At 34.7% G+C, this 19,531-nt stretch overlaps 1 protein-coding gene across 2 annotated transcripts; it reads left to right on the top strand.

The window, feature by feature from the left end:
- The first annotated feature begins 678 nt into the window (after nucleotides 1-678).
- Nucleotides 679-17,602, top strand: LOC134693341 (collagen alpha-1(III) chain-like). 2 transcript variants are annotated; one of them, XM_063554097.1, is made up of 6 exons: nucleotides 679-787; nucleotides 4,992-5,114; nucleotides 5,901-9,628; nucleotides 10,356-10,525; nucleotides 11,330-11,406; nucleotides 12,678-17,602. In XM_063554097.1, exons 1-6 carry the CDS (start codon nucleotides 769-771, stop codon nucleotides 13,478-13,480), a joined length of 4,920 nt encoding a protein of 1,639 aa, XP_063410167.1. In that variant the 5' UTR covers nucleotides 679-768; the 3' UTR covers nucleotides 13,481-17,602. The 2 variants fall into 2 exon arrangements, with proteins under 2 accessions (XP_063410167.1, XP_063410166.1); XM_063554096.1 differs by having other exon boundaries at nucleotides 11,252-11,406.
- The last annotated feature ends 1,929 nt before the right edge of the window (nucleotides 17,603-19,531 follow it).

The following is a 19,531-nucleotide window of genomic DNA, read 5'->3' as shown; positions in this document are numbered from 1 at the left end:
CAAAGTGGTTGAGGGTTACTCCCAGCTATTAATCCCGATTATTTTCTTGTTTTTAAAATAGTAAACATAAGAGGAAATCCAACCTAAAACATTTGATAATTTTGTAAGTGCCAATATAGTGAAAAATTTACGGTGAAGAAGGCACAAGACACTGACTATTCCCTAATAAAACAATCAATATCAGAACACTTTCTTTGTCAAGTCTCGCATACTACATTTGAACCAACTGGAAAACAGTATTGTATGCACAAATAAAGTTGAGAGCTTCAAGGCTGCTCAGTCTCCAACATGGTAAATAGGTGTCTTTTCAGTAAAAGCCAGAATTGGTATCTTCAACGTTCTCATACAGATACCGATATAGACAGATACTTTCCAGTTTTACAGCCTTCACCCTGGGTTAATATGTATGTTCCTGGTTCACCTCAGCATATTTGGCGTGAATAAAAAAAAAATAAGTTCCTATCAATGACAGTTTGTGGAAAAAAAGAGAATGTTTATAAATGTCCTTATTTGCTGATAAAGGTTTAATTTTTATAATCAGTGTAATCAATTATATGAACTACCTTAAAAATAGTCCCAAAGAATTACTGGCCTATATTAGTAAGTTCATTAGCGAAATTTTGTACGTCGCATCACATTTTTTCAACTTGAAGATTTGGGTCTACGGTCAGACTATTTACTGCTAAGCTACAATTAATGGGGAATTCAACGGCAGCGATAATTGCCGAAATTTGTACTATTAAACCAAGGCATTCTTGTTAAAGCATAATGTCTTCTGGTGCATCAGGTAATATTCAATTGAATAATCAACATCTTTACGTGTCTCAGCTGTCGGAAAGCTTTTTGAATGCAAGCACAACATCAGCCCGGTTCAATTACCATGTGGTATCTCAACTTTCTGTTTGGCTAGCCACTCTTGTTAGCTTTTGTTTTTGTTAATCTTCAAAATAAAAGTATTCACATCAAGTTGCTGTAGCTGGTTAAAATTGATATGCTTGTGTATTACCTATTTGCTTCGAAACATGTCAAGAGTAGCAAAAATTCCTTTCATGTCGATCCAGCCCCACGTCGATCGGGCCCAAGTGAACCTGTCCCACGTCGATCTGTCCCAACATCCATCCGGCCCATATTTAAAGTCGATGCGGCCCCAATAAAAAATATATTTATAAGGAATACAAATAAAGATATTTATTAATTGTTATTCACATAAATGTTTATGGGATTTTATTATAAGGTAAAAAAGGTGTATGGTAAAAAAAAATGTTTTCATTACAAGTTTTCTAGATTATTTGGTATAATTATATTAAAATTCATTTATTTGTATGGGCCTGGATCGACTTGGGACGGATCAGTTTGGGCGGGAACGACCTGATACCAAAGATTTTTATTGCAATATTGGCATGCAATGATGTTTGTTTCGCATTAAAGATGAATGTTGAGTCTTTTCACCCAATCAAATTCATGTTTGCCCTTGTTTTTTGGCCCTGTCTTCTATTGCATTGACACATGTTAGCAGAATGCTAGATTTCATAAGGATCATTAGATTCTTATTATTTTTTAAAACTTTAAACAATGGAAGCAGGATAAATTGCCCCACTGACAAATCGACCCACACCTAATTGCCCCACTTTTTATACCAACTCGTCCCACTTTTTAAAAAAATCACAATTTTTACAGTGCATCATAAGCCTCTAAAGGCTGGTTGGTATAATTATACATTTTTATTGAATGCTTATGTTTGAAACTGCAATATATTGTATTTCATGTATATGTACCAAGTTGTACTCTAAAATAAAAATATATATCTATCTATTCTATACAAAATGTATTACTCCTACCATCTCAAGGGTTGGCAAAACCCGGGTTTTATGACCCTAGAGTCTGCAGCTTGAACAATGTTGAACGATTGACGTATTGACGTCGTACAACAATCACTTTCCTATTGTGTTATCAGATATCTTCTATTATGCAGTCAAAATTTAATGGGAACCTTTGTAATGTCCTGGAAATGGTTGGCAAATAGGGATACATCAATGAAGTGTTATGTTTGCCGGGATATTAGTCATATATTATGTCCCATAAACATGTTCAAAAATGTATATAATATATTAAAATTCAGCTTGTAAACTCTTTTTTCTTAATTTTATGATACAATGTTGCATGCAGCATGTATCTATTGCATACACATAGTTCTAAAAACAATTTTTTTTTTTGACAATTCGATAACACAAAAGGGACTGGACATTTTGAAATTCAGTCAGTCTAAAAGGTTTCAAGAAAAAAAACTGAATCCTAATTTCCTGTCTATGTGCAAACAGTATATTATGTCATAAAGCTATAAAAAATAAAACCATGATTTTGAAAAGTATTGTTTGTCCTTTGGCCCAAAATCACATCTGCTCCCATTTTCTCACTCCCTTTCACATTCGCACCACATCTAGGTAGACACCCTTTTAAAGTTGTTGCGTTGAATAAACTTTAAATCATGCTTTATTAAGGTGGTACCCAAGGCTTAAATTAAAATATTGTTTGTTTGCAGTTTACCGACCGACCCTCGAAAATCCTCCCGACTGTGAAAATTTTATTGCTTAAAATTTGAAGATTTTTTTTTTAATACCTCTATTGACGCGTTCCGGAACTTTGGGTCCTTTCCGGAAATGATTTAAAGTCTGGGTCAATTACGCATTTCAAGTTCCGTTTTTCTTAGCTTCCCTTCAAGCGTTCATGTGACCATTTAATGATTAAGCACATGGAAATTGTTTACCTGTATCCATGAAGTCACGGAGGAGTACTTTACGCTGTCGTCTCGTGTCAATTTTAAGACAAATAACAAACAAAAAAGTTTATTAGTAAACTGTTTATACAGATTCAGGCACATGTAATGATGTGTGATGATATCATTGACGGTGATGCAGCGGATATTCATAACTGACACAATAACCATTCTGTCTCAAACAAATCGGGTTCAGAATCTGTGGAGCCTGACTTTATGGAACCAATTTAAGTAGTTAAATAATTCGACAGCAGCTTGAAGTTTAGCGTATCTTCTACAAATCGTTGTGAAGATGACAAAGATGAAACCACTCCTCCCTGACTTAAATCTTCATAGATATCTGTAAACCCGCCTTTACGGAGGAAGGGCTCATTTGAAATGTTAATGGATATATAGATCATGCCAAATCAATAAGAAGCAACCCTAACTACACAAAGATGTAGAGAACATGAATGGTTAGCTTGAAAAATAAATATACTCTCTCTATATTAAATCTATCTTCGATTGCAATGAGTATGCTCCTTTAGGATAAGGGTGGCTGCCCCACTCATTGCAATTATTCTCTTTCTTGCAATATTAAATATACCCAAACTGTGTGGCCTGTGTGAATTCAATTAGAACATGTCCTTAGGAGCTATGCTGCCAATTTTATTTATGCATTAAAAACATTTCAGTACAGACTATTTACTTTTAATGGGGTGCTATGGATTTCACCCCAAACTTTCAATTGAGGAAGATTCAATGGTTATTTTTTTTTATTAAAAATACACTCTTTAATAATTGTCCTATAAATCTATAGTATATACATTTTTCTGATGAAAAGACTCTACTCATGAAAACATTCTAGTCAAGAAGCATACATGTCTGAATATATTTCTTTTAAAAACAGTTCTAGTCATAATGACATTCCTTGTTTATAAGTGTTCCAGTATTTAATAATTATACCATATTCTATGTCATAAATTGGATAATGACACTATGTTAAAGTTTCAGTTTTGGTTAAAAAGTTTTTTATCTGAATGCCTGTTCATTTGATGTTGGTTTTCAGCATGTCCAGTGTTTGTTGTTTTTTTTCTTCACAAGAAACTTGGTTTAGTGTAACTGCTTTTTTAAACTGTATTTTGGCTGATAAAATAAAATATTTTTCCTACCTACCGACCCTTCAGTCTGAAGGTACTGTCGGAAAACTGCAAACAAACATATTTTTAAGGTTGGCCCAACACTTTCGCTAAAATAAATTTGGCTGGTTTAATTTTCATAAAATTTTGACAAAGTATTTACTTTGACCCTTTAACAAAAATATAAAAATTTCAAAAATTTTGAACCAACCGTTTTGTCAGAAAAATTACAATGGTTATATAGTAGTTTGACAAACACCAATTTTGATCATTAAGAAGCTTATTTTTTCCTTTACAACTCAACGTTATTTAAACGTTAAGCTGATTTTACAGAGTTATCTCCCTGTAGTGTTAGGTACCACCTTAAGTTTATTTTTTTTAAATAGAGAAAATTAGTTATAGTTTTTTATTTAATCATGTTAATATTAAAAATAAGATAAAATAACATTCTAAAAATGTAAATATATTTTTTGTGAATTAATTTCTCAAAATAGATTAATGAAAGACAGAAGATTCAAAACCGCTATCAAACTAATCACAAACTATTTAAGATTTTTTGTACTTAAAAACTGTCAAAAATTTCTTTGAAGAAATTATAAATATTTTGATATAATATATTTGCATCTAAAAATCATCTTCTATTTCAACTTGCATTTGAATATGAATTCAGAAAATAAAGGAACAAACGAACCCGAGGGCCAAATGTGTGGGTTGTGAAAGTGTTTATGGATCAAAAGGGCCTGAAACAGTTGAAAAATAGTGATCTTGAACATGATGAAACAGGTGCCACTTAAATCTTCATTTATACAACAGGAATTTCTATAATATTTAAAATTAGTAGGGATATAATTATACATTGATATGATTGTATTACTAAATGTCCTACAGTCCTATGATGAATTTTTCTGTACCTGTAGTCATGGTAGTAAAACCATGCATTATCTTCAAGAATTTCAGGTAAAATTCAAAGATGTTCAGTGGAAAGCAGGTTATATTTCTGTGCATTATTAATACTTGCATGATTAGTGATTATTTTGTATCTATGTCATGTATGTCTTTAAATTTAGTATGAAGTCTAATTTTATCATTCTCCTTATTAGGAGGCTATGCGACAGCAGGAGGAGGAGCTGCCCCACCCCCACCACCACCCCAGGGATCTGGAAGTTATTCACAATATCAGCAACCAGCCAGTGGATATTCAACTGACAACTATTCATCATCAGGTATAAACATGTAGTTTAGAGAATACAATTTTCATTTGTTTAGAGAATACAATTTTCATTTGTTTAGAGAATATCATTTTCATTTGTTTAGAGAATATCATTTTCATTTGTTTAGAGAATATCATTTTCATTTGTTTAGAGAATATCATTTTTATTTTGTTTATATCATGTAGGTTGTGAATGAACTTTCTTTATCATGGTTTTAAAAAGCACCTGCTGAAATAAAATTCAAATAATAACTCAAAACAAAATACTTTTCCGCAACTTGAAATTCTGACATTGATTGATTTTTTTAACCAAGTTTTTATATCTACATTTGTACCATGTCCTCAGGAGCTACATGTACATATAGATTTTGTCAACTGTATGTTTTGCATTATTTATGTATTTGCTTTTTAAATTTACATTTGATAAACTACTATTTTTACTGTTGTCTCTAAAAAGATACAATATTGTATTAAGAGGGATGATATAAGGGCTGTTCCAGAAAATACAATGCTTTACCCATGAACAGAAAATTATATTTTTCCCATGGGTAGTTGATGAGGAAAAAGTACATACATTAAATATATTGTGCCATGAATATTTGATAGTGTTGGTTGGTAATTTTGTTATGCTACATACAGTTATCATAATTTGGTAGCAGTTATCTAATTTTGATTGTCCCTTAAGAAAGAGTATTAACTTAATGTCACAGTAGTTTCAGGATGATTGAATGATTACAGTTATATAATTAAATAAAAGTTTTAAATGAATTTTATATTTATTTTTATATTTATTTTTTAGGATACAATTATTATTCATCAAACCAATATCAAGGACAGCAGCAACCACCCCAGCCACCTGTGCCGCCCACAACAACACAGAGCCCGTCACAATATTCCACATCAGCAGCATCCTACTCAACATCATCATCAGCACCAACAACAACAACACAGTATTCAACAGCAGCGACACCGACAGACTCGCAGTACTCAACATCACAGAGTCAACAGTATTCAACAAGTAACTCACAACAACCTTACTCTCAGTATAATTATTCACAATATGGCAATTATACTCCAGAACAATATCAACAGATGTGGGCTAATTATAACCAGTATCAACAAAGCTCAACTACAGGCTACCAACAAGCAGGTCAAACTCAACCAGTAACGACAAGTAGTACTACTCCTACACAACAAGCACCTGCTCAGGCTACTGGATACCAGCAACAAAGTCCTGCTAATCCACCCTTACCGACAACGCCCACAACCCCTGGATACCCACCACCCAGCCCAGCAAGTCAGCCGACTTCAACACCAGCAGCTGTTCCTACAACCAATGCAAGTACAACACCAACTAGTGGTCAACCATACCAACAAGGTACAGGGTATCAAGGATCAAGCTACCCACCAACGAGCTATCAACAGGGTAGTAACTGGTACCAACAGGGAGAAGGCAATTATGGGTACCAGTCTAGTACAAGCTCTGGATATCAGCAAAGCACACAGCAAGGGACAAATCAGCCACCACCACCTCCAGATAAAACAAAAGAACCAACACCAGAAAAAGCTACTTCATCTTATCAACAGGCAGGAGACAGTTACGGCTATCAACAGTCTGCTCCAGGATACCAGCAGGCAAAAGGCACTGAAAGCTATTCACAGGCAGGAAGTTATCAGTCCCAGAGCAGTAGTGGATACCAAACTGCTCCAGCGCCAGGTAATACAGGTTACCAGCAGGCACCAGGGGCTTCTGGTTACCAATCAGCTCCACCAGTAGCTACAGGATACCAGCAGCCACAAGGTTCATCTGGATACCAAACAGCTCCAGCCAGTACAGGTTATCAACAGGCTCCAGCTTCATCTGGTTACCAAACAGGACCTGCAAGTACTGGATACCAACAACCTCCTAGTGGACCTGCAAGTACTGGATACCAGCAGCCACCTAGTGGACCTGCAAGTACTGGATATCAGCAGCCACCTAGTGGACCTCCCAGTACTGGATACCAGCCTCCTCCTCCAGGACCAACTGGTTACCAAACAGGACCAGGAAGCACTGGATATCAGCAAAGTCCAGGAAGCACTGGATATCAACAAGGACAAAGTAACACTGGCTATCAGCAAAGTCAAGGAGGAACTGGATACCAACAAGGACCTGGTGGATACCAGCAAGGAGAAGTCAAGGGAAGTACAGGATATCAACAAGGCTCAGATGTCTCTGGCTACCAGCAAGGACCTCCTAGTAAGGCTCCGTACCAGCAAGGTCCTACTGACTATCAGTCCAGCTATCAAAAAGATCCTCAAGGATATGGCAGTCAGCCACCATCTGGTGATTATAGAGACAATAGTACTGGTTACAAAGGTAGCAGTTCAAGTTACCAGCAGGATGCAAGATACCAACAAGGTAAAGACAGTAATCCGCCTGGAAGTAACTATGACTACCAGCAATCAGGTCCTCCTACTGATTACCAACAAGGACAAAACTGGAACCAAGGTGACCCAAAGCAAGGATCCAGGTGGGGAAGTCAAACTGACGCAAAGCCAGCATCTAGATGGGGTGATCAAGGGGAAACAAAGCCAGCATCAAAATGGGATCAAGTTGATCCAAAGCCAGCTTCTAAATGGGGGAATCAAGGTGATGCAAAGCCAGCATCAAAATGGGATCAAGTTGAACCAAAACCAGCATCCAGATGGGGGAATCAACCACCAGAATCAAATTATGACAAACATGGGCCAAGTCCTTCAAATTATCCTCCAGGTAACCAAGGACCAGCAGTACCACCAATTAAGCCAGGATATGGTGATTATCAACAGCCACCACCAGCTAGAGCCAAACCAGATAATTTTCCATCTGATGATATGTATGATGATGGTCCACCAGATACCAGTGACAAACCATTTATGACAGGCATGGTCCCTTCACAATATTCAAGAGATGAAGATAGATTTGATCGAAGAGGACGTGGAAGAGACTTCAGAGGTGGTCGAGGTGGAAGGGGACGTGGTTATGATGGACCTGATGATCGTGATAATTTTGGACACAGAGGTGGTGGTCGTGGTGGACGAGGTGGTAGAGATCAAGATGATCGCTTTGATAGAGGCAGAGGAATGGGTGGTGACCGTTTTGCAGGACGTGGTGAACGAAGGGAATCAGAAGACAGATTTGAAGGGCGAGGTAGAGGAAGAGACTTTGGAGGAGGAGGACGTGGTCGTGGTGGATATGGACATGATGATGGAGTTAAAGGAGAATTTGATGATAATAGAGGAAGAGGGAAAAGTTTACTTGGTGAATTTGCAGGTGACAGAGGCAGAGGAAGTGATTTTGGAGAAAACAGAGGGAGAGGTGGAGACTTTTTTGGTGATAACAGAGGGAGAGATGGTGACCTCATGGGAGATCACAAAGGCAGAGGTGGAGATTTTATGGGAGATTCTAGAGGAAGGGACTTTGGAGATAACAGAGGAAGAGGTGGTTTTGGAGGTGACAGAAGAGGTGATCATAGAGGTGGATTTGGAGGTGACCACAGAGGTGGATTTGGTGGTGACAGAAGAAGTGGTTTTGAAAATGACAGAAGAGATGGATTTGAAAATGACAGGAGAGGCGGATTTGGAGGTGACCACAGAGGTGGATTAGGAGGGGACCACAGAGGTGGATTTGGAGGTGACAGAAGAGGTGGATTTGACAATGACAGATTTGAAAATGACAGGAGAGGTGGCTTTGACCCTGACAGGAGAGGTGGATTTGGAGGTGACCGAAGAGGTGGATTTGACAATGACAGGAGAGGTGGATTTGGAGGTGACAGAAGAGGTGGATTTCATGGTGGAAGAGGGGGTGGAGGAATGAATGAAAGGGAAAGATCTTGGGACAATTCTAGGGACAGGGACAGTCCAAGAGACAGAGAACACTCTAGTTCAGTTAGAGCTTCGAGTAGGTCATTTGGTGGAAGGAAAGACAGTTTTAATGAGAATGAAAATAAGAATAAAATGGACATTAAGGAGGATAGACAAGCTAAACGCAAAACTGAGAATGTATCTTCTTCTCTTGGTGAAGATAAAAAGTCCCAACCTCCTGTCAAGATAGCTAAAGTTGATCCTCTAAAGCCAGATAAGGAGAAGAAAGATGAAAAGCTGGATGACCTGAAGAAGACAGAAGAAGAGTTGAAGAAAATAGATGATGAACCAATGGAAAGCAAGGGCAATTATTCCGATATTGATGAAGCAGAACTTGACAAGAAGATTGAGGCCTTGAAACAACCATTGTACTGTAAACTCTGTGAAACAAAGTTAAACAATGCATTACAAGCTAAACAGCATTACGAAGGTAAACCACACATGAAGAAAGTTAGAGCATACAAAAATCAGGCAGCACTCGATGCCACATTGGCAAAAATAGCAGCAAAGAAAACTGGCATTCCAACTGATGATAAAAAGACTGCTGAAAGTGGGAAAAATGGGGATGGAGAAAAGAAAGCTGATGAAGTCCCTAAGAAAGACGAGAAAGATGAGAAAAAGGATGCTGATACAAAATCAGGGGTATGTCTTGAATTTATTTTGTTAAAAGTAATTTTGTAAACCAACTTATTTTCAGGGATACTTTATTTCGTGTTTAGCCAATATAAGCCATTCCCTGGCTGTCTAATTTTGTGATATTCAAATTGTTTCATGCAGTTAAATAAGGAAAGATTCAAGTACATGTATTACATATACACAACGATTTTTTTATGCTATTTTGGTTCTTCTCACTTAAGTTGCGAAATATAAGTTGGTTTACAGTAACTTAAAATTTCAAGGTTTGATTTTGAAAAGAGTAGTACCAGGGTATTTGATAAAGAGTTTGATAAGAAAATAACAGTACCAGCATAAATTACTAGACACATAGGGTTGACACAAATCAGAGACCAACAAAAAAGAGCATCAGTCACAGTATTGTTCCAGATGACATCACTACATGTCTTACAAACAGTTTCAAAGGTTTTAGAAAATATCTAATTATTTAAAATATGACATTTAATTTTTTAGTTTGACCTAAACCTGTATTGAAGTGAGACTTGTACCCATAATTTCTATATTCACTCTCTACTGTACCCCAACAATTCAGCAATGGGAATAATATTTTATTGACCATGCCATGTAACCTAGATTTAGTAAGCTATGGATTAACATTAGCTATTACTTTTTTTTTAGAAAGAGTTGCCTCCCTTGAGGCTGGTTTTGTAAAGAAGTGGAATTGTTTGATAATTGATACTAAATGTTTTTGTAGGACATAGACTTTCCAGATACTTGTGATATATGTGAGATGGCATTCCAGCACCCTTCGATGGCAGAGGCCCATTTCAAGGGTAAAAATCATAAAAAGAAGATGTTAAAGTTAGAAGGCAAACAAGATGTTGGATTTGAACTTCTTGAGGAAGATGCACCCCATATTTCTAAGTAAGAATATTTGAAGAATATTTGAAGAAATGCATGAATTTGTAGAGACAATAAAATTGTAACTTAAATTTCTGCAAAATGAATGATGTTTACAAATCTGTGCATTCCTTCATCTTTTAGACTGCTGTCCGTCAGTAAATCCCCTATGATGTTATTGTTTTGGTGTTAGGTAGTTTGCAATGAAATTGTGGGGTCACACTACACTATATAAAAAGAAGATGTCTCAAAATACAAAATCAGAGAACAAAATATTTTAGCATCTGTAGTGCACTGCGGTTTTCAACATTGAGTAGAACCCATACTGTATACTATTAAAGCGAAGTCAGAATAATGTGGACTGTTACCATGCAAATTATCATGTCAAAAGTTCAAAAGGGAATGTCCATTATTTATCAAACGGCAAAATTAAAAGATCGAGCACATCAAACCAATTGATAACAGCTGTCATATTCCTGATTTGGTTGAGGCATTTTTTATGTAGAAAATGGTTGATTTAATAACAGTAGTAAAATATTTTCTTTGTATTGGCATAGAATTACAAGCTTTTTTTCTGTTATATACTCACCAGGTAAATACTTTATTGTTTTGATTGACAATTAACCGATATCACATCACTCCCATTTCATTACATGTCTCATAAAATAAAAATAAAATTTTCTGAAAAATGCCTGTGGAGAATTTTGTTAGAATTGTTTTTGATTAATTTTTGTGGTCTTGTTTTTGTAGGGAAGTAGAAATATTTAAATGTTGTTTATGTAATCATCAGACAATGTTTGAAGACAATATATTTGAACATTTAAATAGTGAAAAGCACAGACAGAAAGCCGGACGTGGTCCACTTCCTATGTATGGGCCTGGTGGGAAAATAACATTGATTAAAGGTATGGTTATTGTTACTCAATTCTCTTTGTGAATACTTGCACATGAGGCCACTACCAACACCCTAATTTTTGTCTGTCTTGTTTGATTCTTTCTGCCTCTCCCTATGGTCCACAACCTACTGTGGATTCATTTATTTTCGTGGTTTGGGGAAAAATTGCATATTCGTGGATATTTTATTTCGTGGTTTTGGAAATAATCTACATACAATCTCTTAGAAAACTTCTCAATCAATGATCATTTGAATTCGTGGTTCTCCTTAACCCACGAAATCCACGAAAATTGGTATCTAACAAATATTAATGAATCCACAGTATGTATGGGCCTGGTGGGAAAATAACATTGATTAAAGGTAAGGTTATTGTTACTTAATTCTCTTTGTTAATACTTGCACATTGGGGCCACTACCAACACCCTTTACTGTTGTCTGTCTTGTTTGATTCTTTCTGCCTCTCCCCATGTCTTTTCCATGATTCTCAGTTCACTCTCTTTTGTGCGTCTCCATGTTTCTTTCGGTCTCCCTCTCATTCTTTTACCCTCTGCAGGTGTCCATAGAAGAGCTATCTATAGTGGTTAAGCAACAAATTTATATTTTTGAACTCAACAATATGTATAATGCTTTGCCAATATTCATTTCTTTGAGAACAGATTTTAAAACATTGATTTATAACATTTGCTGTATACTGTTGAGACAGAACGGAAATAAAAGAAATATTTTGAAAGCAGTGAAAACTGTGCATCTTATAATTGGCATGACTTTATCAGATGGCTAACAATATTGAAAGGTTCACCATGCGGAAACACTATAAAACGTGACAAAATTAACAAGTTAAGAGTAACAATTATGATCCATCATTCTAAGTGAAATGAAAGGTTATATCATATAGTTATGGCTACTTAGATTATATATTTTGCAGTGGATGGTAAAAATGAACAAGCAGAATTTGGTAGCGATGACTTTTCTGATGATTTGAAAGGTATCAGTCATAAATGAGAGTCAATATCTTCCTAGTTAATATCTTCAATTATAAGGATGACTGATACCTGAAATATATATATATATACAGTTCATAAGTAAATGATTAGTTAATGACAATACCAATACTAAAATAAGGCATATGCATAGTTATATACTTTAATTCAGTTACGGACCTGTGATATGATGGGTGTGTTATAGTACTATAGAAAAAGATTAAGTTTTTATTTGATACATTCAAGTTTAAACAGTCAACAGATACTGTATGCATAAAAGTATTTCAAATTAATTTTTCAGATGATGTACCAAGTTTGCTTGGCCCAGGTCCACCTTTAGGAGGGCATGGTCATGGCCCAAGACCACCAATGAATAAGGGCCCAGGACCACCTTCACTCTTAGATATGGATGAACCACCTCCTAGAGCTCTGTTAGACATGAGACTTAACAGAGGGGGTCCTAGGAGACCTAGTATAGAAACTGGACCCGGAATGATGGATAATCCTCCATCTAATAGGTCTCCATTGTTCGATGGTCCCCCAAGGCGATTTGATGGACCAAGGGGTCGTGGTGGTTTTGATGGACCTAGAGGTCGTGATGATTTTGATAGACCTAGGGGTCCTCCTGGATTTGATGTACCTAGGGATTTTGATGGGCCAAGAGGCCCTGGGGGCTTTGATGGACCCAGAGGTCCTGGAGGGTTTGATGGACCCAGAGGTCGTGGTGGCTTTGATAGACATAGAGGACGTGGGGGCTTTGATGGACCAAGGGGACGTGATGATTTTGATAGACCTAGGGGTCCTCCTGGATTTGATAGACCTAGAGACTTTGATGATTTTGATGGACCCAGGGGTCGTGGGGGTTTTGATGGACCTAGAGGCATGCCCCATGATAGATTCCGTGAACCATTCAGGGAAAGGCCTCCTTTTGATCTTATGGAAGTGAGTGATGAAGAAGTGGACCGTGACCCAAATCCCTTCAGGAGTTTGGAGAGAAGAGAAAGAAAATCGAGAAACTTTAGAAATGATGATTTGCCATTTGACCGTCGCAATCGTAGAGGTCCAATGGGTCGAAGAAATTCAGCAGATGAAGAAATGTCATGATTCATATTGTAATCATTATCATGTATAGTTGAAGTCATTTTACTGTTTATAGTACCATTCATCAAGAAATCTGCCATTAACATACATCTCAAGTGACCATTGTTCAACTGTTTACACTGCATTCAAAATGTAAAAAGAAAAAACATTGTATTTGATTGGTTGAATTGATATGTGGGAGTTTTCCTTTAATCACTTAGAATTTTAATTGAATTTCATGATTTTATATTTTTGTACAGATTTTTCATGTATGTTTGACATGAAATTTGGCCCATTTATTACATAAAAAAATCAACTGCAGTCATTTAAAGGTTTCAGTATCTGTAACACATTTCCATTTTGAGTAGTATTATAATGGTCACTTGGGTTATGTCAGAAATTCTTTTGTTACATTATGTAAATATGTCTCTTTTGCTGGAGTGTCATTTTGTCATTCGTCATTGTTTTTGGCGGATACCAAGTATCGTAGAATTCCTCTGGGATACTAAGTGTCATAGAACTCTTAGGATAATAAGTATTGTAGAATTCCTCTTGGATACAAAGTGTCATAGAACTCCTTGAATACTAAATATTGTAGAATTCCTCTGGGTTACTAGTAATCATAAACTCCTGGGATACAAAGTATCCCAGAATTCCTAGCAAACTATAATGGTCACATTCTGGAGAATTATTAAACAAGTACATCTGGAACCAAGTTCTTTAAAGTTGGTTGGTAAAGTCATTTAATTACTTTAATAGCCTATTATACATTTTATGCAGATTGTGGGTATTCTATTAACTTGGATATGGGAGGGTATGAAGGGAAATATAAATTCTATCAACCACCAACTTGTAGTAATTTCTCCTAGAAATTAATTAAATTTAATGGAAAAGCCCTTGAGAACATATTTAGATCAATTTCAGTTTTTTGTAACCATATTTCAGCTTTTAAAAAGTTTTTCTGACCATATTGAGGCTATATTCCAGGTTATTTTCAGGGTTTATTTTGTATTGAGATAGTTGGTGTAATGATGGTCAGGGGATATGTCATTTAACTATGTGTTATTTGAATAAATATTTATCATTATAAGTTGATAAAAAATACACATATTTTGTGTTATATATACTGTAGAAACATTAATTTTCTTGGGGTTAAAATTTCGTGGTTTTGTCTCTCTGTAAGATTTCATGGGGATTTAATTTCGGTGTTTCCTTAAACTGTAAGTGGTTTTGTATGGAGGTTAAATTTATGTGGGGGTTTTAATTTCATGGATATATTCTTTCCACAAAATAAACGAAATTAAATCCTCCACGAACATTTTTGCTTTTACAGTAGGTACAAAAGAATTCAAGAGTTGAAAGTGGGATTTTTGGTGTGTATGTATTGTTGGAATATAAAAAGCTGATAAAAATATTTTTGTTGTTTGGATTTCAACATAGTTGTACATTGTGTTATAATTTTGTTATGATTTTAATTAATTAATTGATGTGTTATCACAAGTTGATATTTACCTAGGCAGTAGGCTGAGGTAAATATTAATTAAGAATTATCTGTAATTAAGGCATCTTGTATCCTCCAAAGATATGGATATTTATGATTTTTTATGTGACTGAGCCATAATCTTTTTAATGCTTGACAATGTTATGTGTATAATTTTGACCTGTTTTGGTGAATATAAGGTTATTTGTAAGAAAGGTATAAATATATGTGAGTCATTAAGAAAGAAATGTTCTTATTGTGAGTTTTTTTTTTACTATTTTTACTATTTGAAGATAGCAAAAAACTAAGATGGTTTATCATATTATAAGGGTCATTAATCACACTTTTTTTTTTAATTTTTGTATCTTTAATTAACATTTTAATGAGGTGCAAATAAATGTCTTAAATTTAGTTTGAACCCAACATTGTATAGTGCTTAAACATAAGAAACCATGCATTCATTATATTATTTTTTTTCATTTAAATTTTATGTGAAATTGAAAATACATGGGGCAGATGCACATAAGGCAGTATTCCAAATATATAAAAAGTTATATATACTGGTGGTAAAAATAATCAAATAACTGGAAAACATTGAATTGAATGAAAGTTTTTTTTTTTTCACAACATAAACCATGAATTTATTTATCAATTATATTGCAGTAGATCAGTTCGATTTCAATTTATCAAGTGCAAACCAAGGCAACATCATATTACAGCTACTATTACCATTTGAGTTGGGTTTTTTTATTAAAAAAAAAGTGTATTTTCAGGTGTTTGTCTATTACTGATTTATGGTTTTTAATTGGGTATCTTCTTACTTTTTTTTTGAAGATTTATAGTTGCTTTAGTACAAATATTTTAATAACCTGTAAAGCAATTTTTGTTTGAGTACCTGCCATATTTTTAAATAATTCTTGAAAATGTTGAAAGAGTTATTCCTGAATTGAAATCTTTCAGGAAAATTGATATATATATATATGGTTTGTTTTGTAAAATGAACTTTTAGTACAGGAAATAAATGTAAAAAAAGAAAAGATAAGTAGCACTTCTTGTTGGTTTATAGAAATACCATTCAATTTCTGTCCCTTAAAAAAGGTTACTGTTCATTTGACCCCTTATCTCTTCACTGTTGGTCATCAATACCATTCAACTATGATCTTGAAAATAAAAAGTATTTATAAACAAAAGTCATGTACTGTTTTATTTCATATTAGATGATATCACTAACACAATATTGAGTGTACATTTATCACTATATAATTAGAAACTGTAATTTAATTATATGCAGCATGTCTTCAAATTGTAATAATTAAACTAACATGTTTGTCAATGGTTTCCAAAAGTTACCAGAATCTGGTTTTTTATAACAGTTTGTTATGAGCAGGTGATTTCTTTTTACATATTTGTACAACTGTATTCATAAGTGAAAGATGGGATAGGAACAAAATTATGTTTAAAAAAGTTAAAATGCACTAACAGTGCAATTACATGTTTGAATGACATACAGTACCATGGCCTGAATAAAAGAGTTTTATGGAAAGACTAAAAAAGTCTTAAAAAGTTGCACTCAAGTTAGATCAGTTCAAATCCCCGACGAATTTGGGATGAACTCTGGTGCTTCAGATGGTAAGCAATTCCTACTTCACCTCATGTCTGTTTTTGTTCAAATAATAATTATTTCCATTATGAACAAGATGGCATCTACCATTTTGTCAAAAATGAAAAGTAGGAAAAAGTGATTTGAAACATTTGCACTTGATGTGGATATTAATTTTTGGTAATTTGCATAGTCCCTCAAGTCAGGAAAATACCTTCAATAATCAGATTGATTGATGTAACTCTGTTGTTTGATAATAAACCGATATTTCTTTGTATATGCAGCATTAACTTCCTGTTTTGAGTGTGTGTTTTTAGTGTTAAGGTCACATAAATACAAATGGGAAGACAAGATGTGTTTTGTAGTGTTTTGTTAATGTAATTGTCACAATAAATACAAATATGAGAAAAAAACAAGAGTTTTTTTGGGTGTGTGTTGTTACACATAGAATACAAATAAAGAAATATGAATATTTATTTATGCTGAAATGACCATAGAACATTTGTATACAGTGAGTTGCCAATATTGCTATATCCTCTTTGTTTTATGCTGGTTTATATTGACAACATGGTCTTTAAGATGTGTGCAATTTTCTGAGCTCACCATTGGTTTAAGTTTAGCTATGATGTTAATTTTGTTTGTACCCTGTTATAGTTTTGCGATTGATACAGGACACCAGAAAGTCAAATATGCCTTAAGATGCCACACAGAATAAAACAAGCAAATAGAATACTTTTACCTATATTGTCCTTACAGGCATAGATTATTGAAAACAAGATTCAAACTTGCATTACAAATTTTTTACAAGGGCCATTTTATCTTTAAACTTATACACTTCTCAGCAAACCCCATGGTCTCATTTCTAGTTATACACCGAGGTATATTATATATTTATATGCAGCTAATTTGATTGAAATGTTTGTCAATATCTAATTTCAATCTTGCATATTAATACTTGTTAACCATTGTTTTTGCATCAAAGATACACCATTAACATTTGTCATCTAAACCTGATGTACGATTTCTGTTTTATTGTACAACATTGATTAATAAAGTGTTGTTATTATATTTTAGTTACTTTGCTTTTCTGTTTATTTGTAAGTCAAGACTTTGGATAAAGGAATGGAAGAATAGAAAGTCACTTAAATTTTCTATTTAGAATTTAGAGTAAATTATTTTGCAACTTCTTTCAAGTTTGTTATGGCAAACTCATGATCAGTTCATATTGGCATTTTTGTCGAGCCTGCAACTTTTGTTGCAGAAAGCTAGACATAGGGATAGTGATCCGGCGGCTACGGCGGTGGCGGCGGCGGTGTTAGCTCACTTCTTAAAAGCTTTATATTTTAGAAGGTAGAAGACCTGGATGCTTCATACTTTGTATATAGATGCCTCATGGTACACACTTTCTGTCAGTCACATGTCCAATGTCCTTGACCTCATTTTCATGGTTCAGTGACTACTTGAAAAAAAAGTTCAGATTTTTTGTAATGTTAAATTCTCTCTTATTATAAGTAATTGGATAAGTATATTTGGTATGTGCGTACCTTGCAAGGTCCTCATGCCTGTCAGACCGTTTTCACTTGACCTCGACCTCATTTCATGGATCAGTGAACAAGGTTAAGTTTTCGTGGTCGAGTCCATATCTCAGATACTATAAGCAATAGGTCTAGTATATTCGGTGTATGGAAGGACTGTAAGGTGTACATGTCCAACTGGCAGGTGTCATCTGACCTTGACCTCATTTTCATGGTTCAGTGGTTATAGTTAAGTTTTTGTGTTTTGGTCTGTTTTTCTTATACTATATGCAATAGTTCTACTATAATTGGTGTATGGAATGATTGTAAGGTGTACATGTCTAGCTGACAGGTGTCATCTGACCTTGACCTCATTTTCACGGTCCATTGCTATGTTTTAAGTGTTTGTGTTTTGGTCTGTTTTTCTTTATTTATAAGCAATAGGTCAACTATATTTGTTGTATTGAAGAATTGTTAGCTGTACATGTCTGCCTGGCATGGTTCATCTGACCTTGACCTCATTTTCATGGTTCAATGATCAATGTTTCATTTTATTGGTTAATGTTGAGTTTATGTGACAGTTGTAATAAATCTTTATATTTAGGTCTATCAAGATAGTATCAAGGATAAGTAAAGAAGGCGAGACATTTCAGTGTGTGCACTCTTGTTTATTTTCACATAGAAATTTAGGACTTTTAAGGGTTCCATATTGAAAAATTCAAAACGATTTTGCTTGTAGGACAGAATCAGTATGCCTAATTTCCACCAATGTAAGCTTGTGCTCCGACTTGTGCAAGTATTTGAAAAAAGCTTCAAATGATGTTATTGTTGTGAAAATTACTGATGGAAAGGTTAAGCAAAAATAAAAAATCGAATGTCAATAGCATTATAAATTTTTTTATAATGCAACATTTCTTTAAACACAACAAGTGATCCCAATTCTTGAAATGTTTAAAGAATCACATTAATAAGTGCATACAAAAATTACTGACATTGCAGTACATGACAAGAATAAATCATTACCAGGACTCATGTCCAGTCTCATGATTGTCTCTGGTGTGAACAATGAGCAGTTATGAACAATACAGCAATGTTGTAAATATTGAGTTCCTTATAATTATATTGACATTATCAGTTGGGTAGACATTTACCTTTAATCTGGCTGCTGATTTTGTGTTGAAAGAGAAAATAAATAAATCTCATCTTGGCTACATTGATATTTGTTGATCGTTTTAAAGGTTTTAAACTCGATGAAAACGATTTGTCTTGGGTGGTAGAGTGTCTACTGTGGAATCAATTATTTTCGTGGGTACCCATTGTCGTGGTTTGAGGAAAACTTGCATATTAATGGATATTTAATTTCGTGGTTTAGACAAGGACTGGATACTTTCCTTTTAAAAATTGCAATTCCATGAATATTTAGATTCGTGGTTCCCTTGTACCCACAAAATCCACGAAAATTGGTATCCAACGAATATTAA

This window comes from Mytilus trossulus, chromosome 12 (assembly GCF_036588685.1).
Source record: "Mytilus trossulus isolate FHL-02 chromosome 12, PNRI_Mtr1.1.1.hap1, whole genome shotgun sequence".
In the NCBI taxonomy this organism is placed as follows: Eukaryota; Metazoa; Mollusca; class Bivalvia; order Mytilida; family Mytilidae; genus Mytilus; species Mytilus trossulus.
Note: the sequence above shows the minus strand (reverse complement) of the source record. Positions and strands in the feature narration are given on the sequence as shown.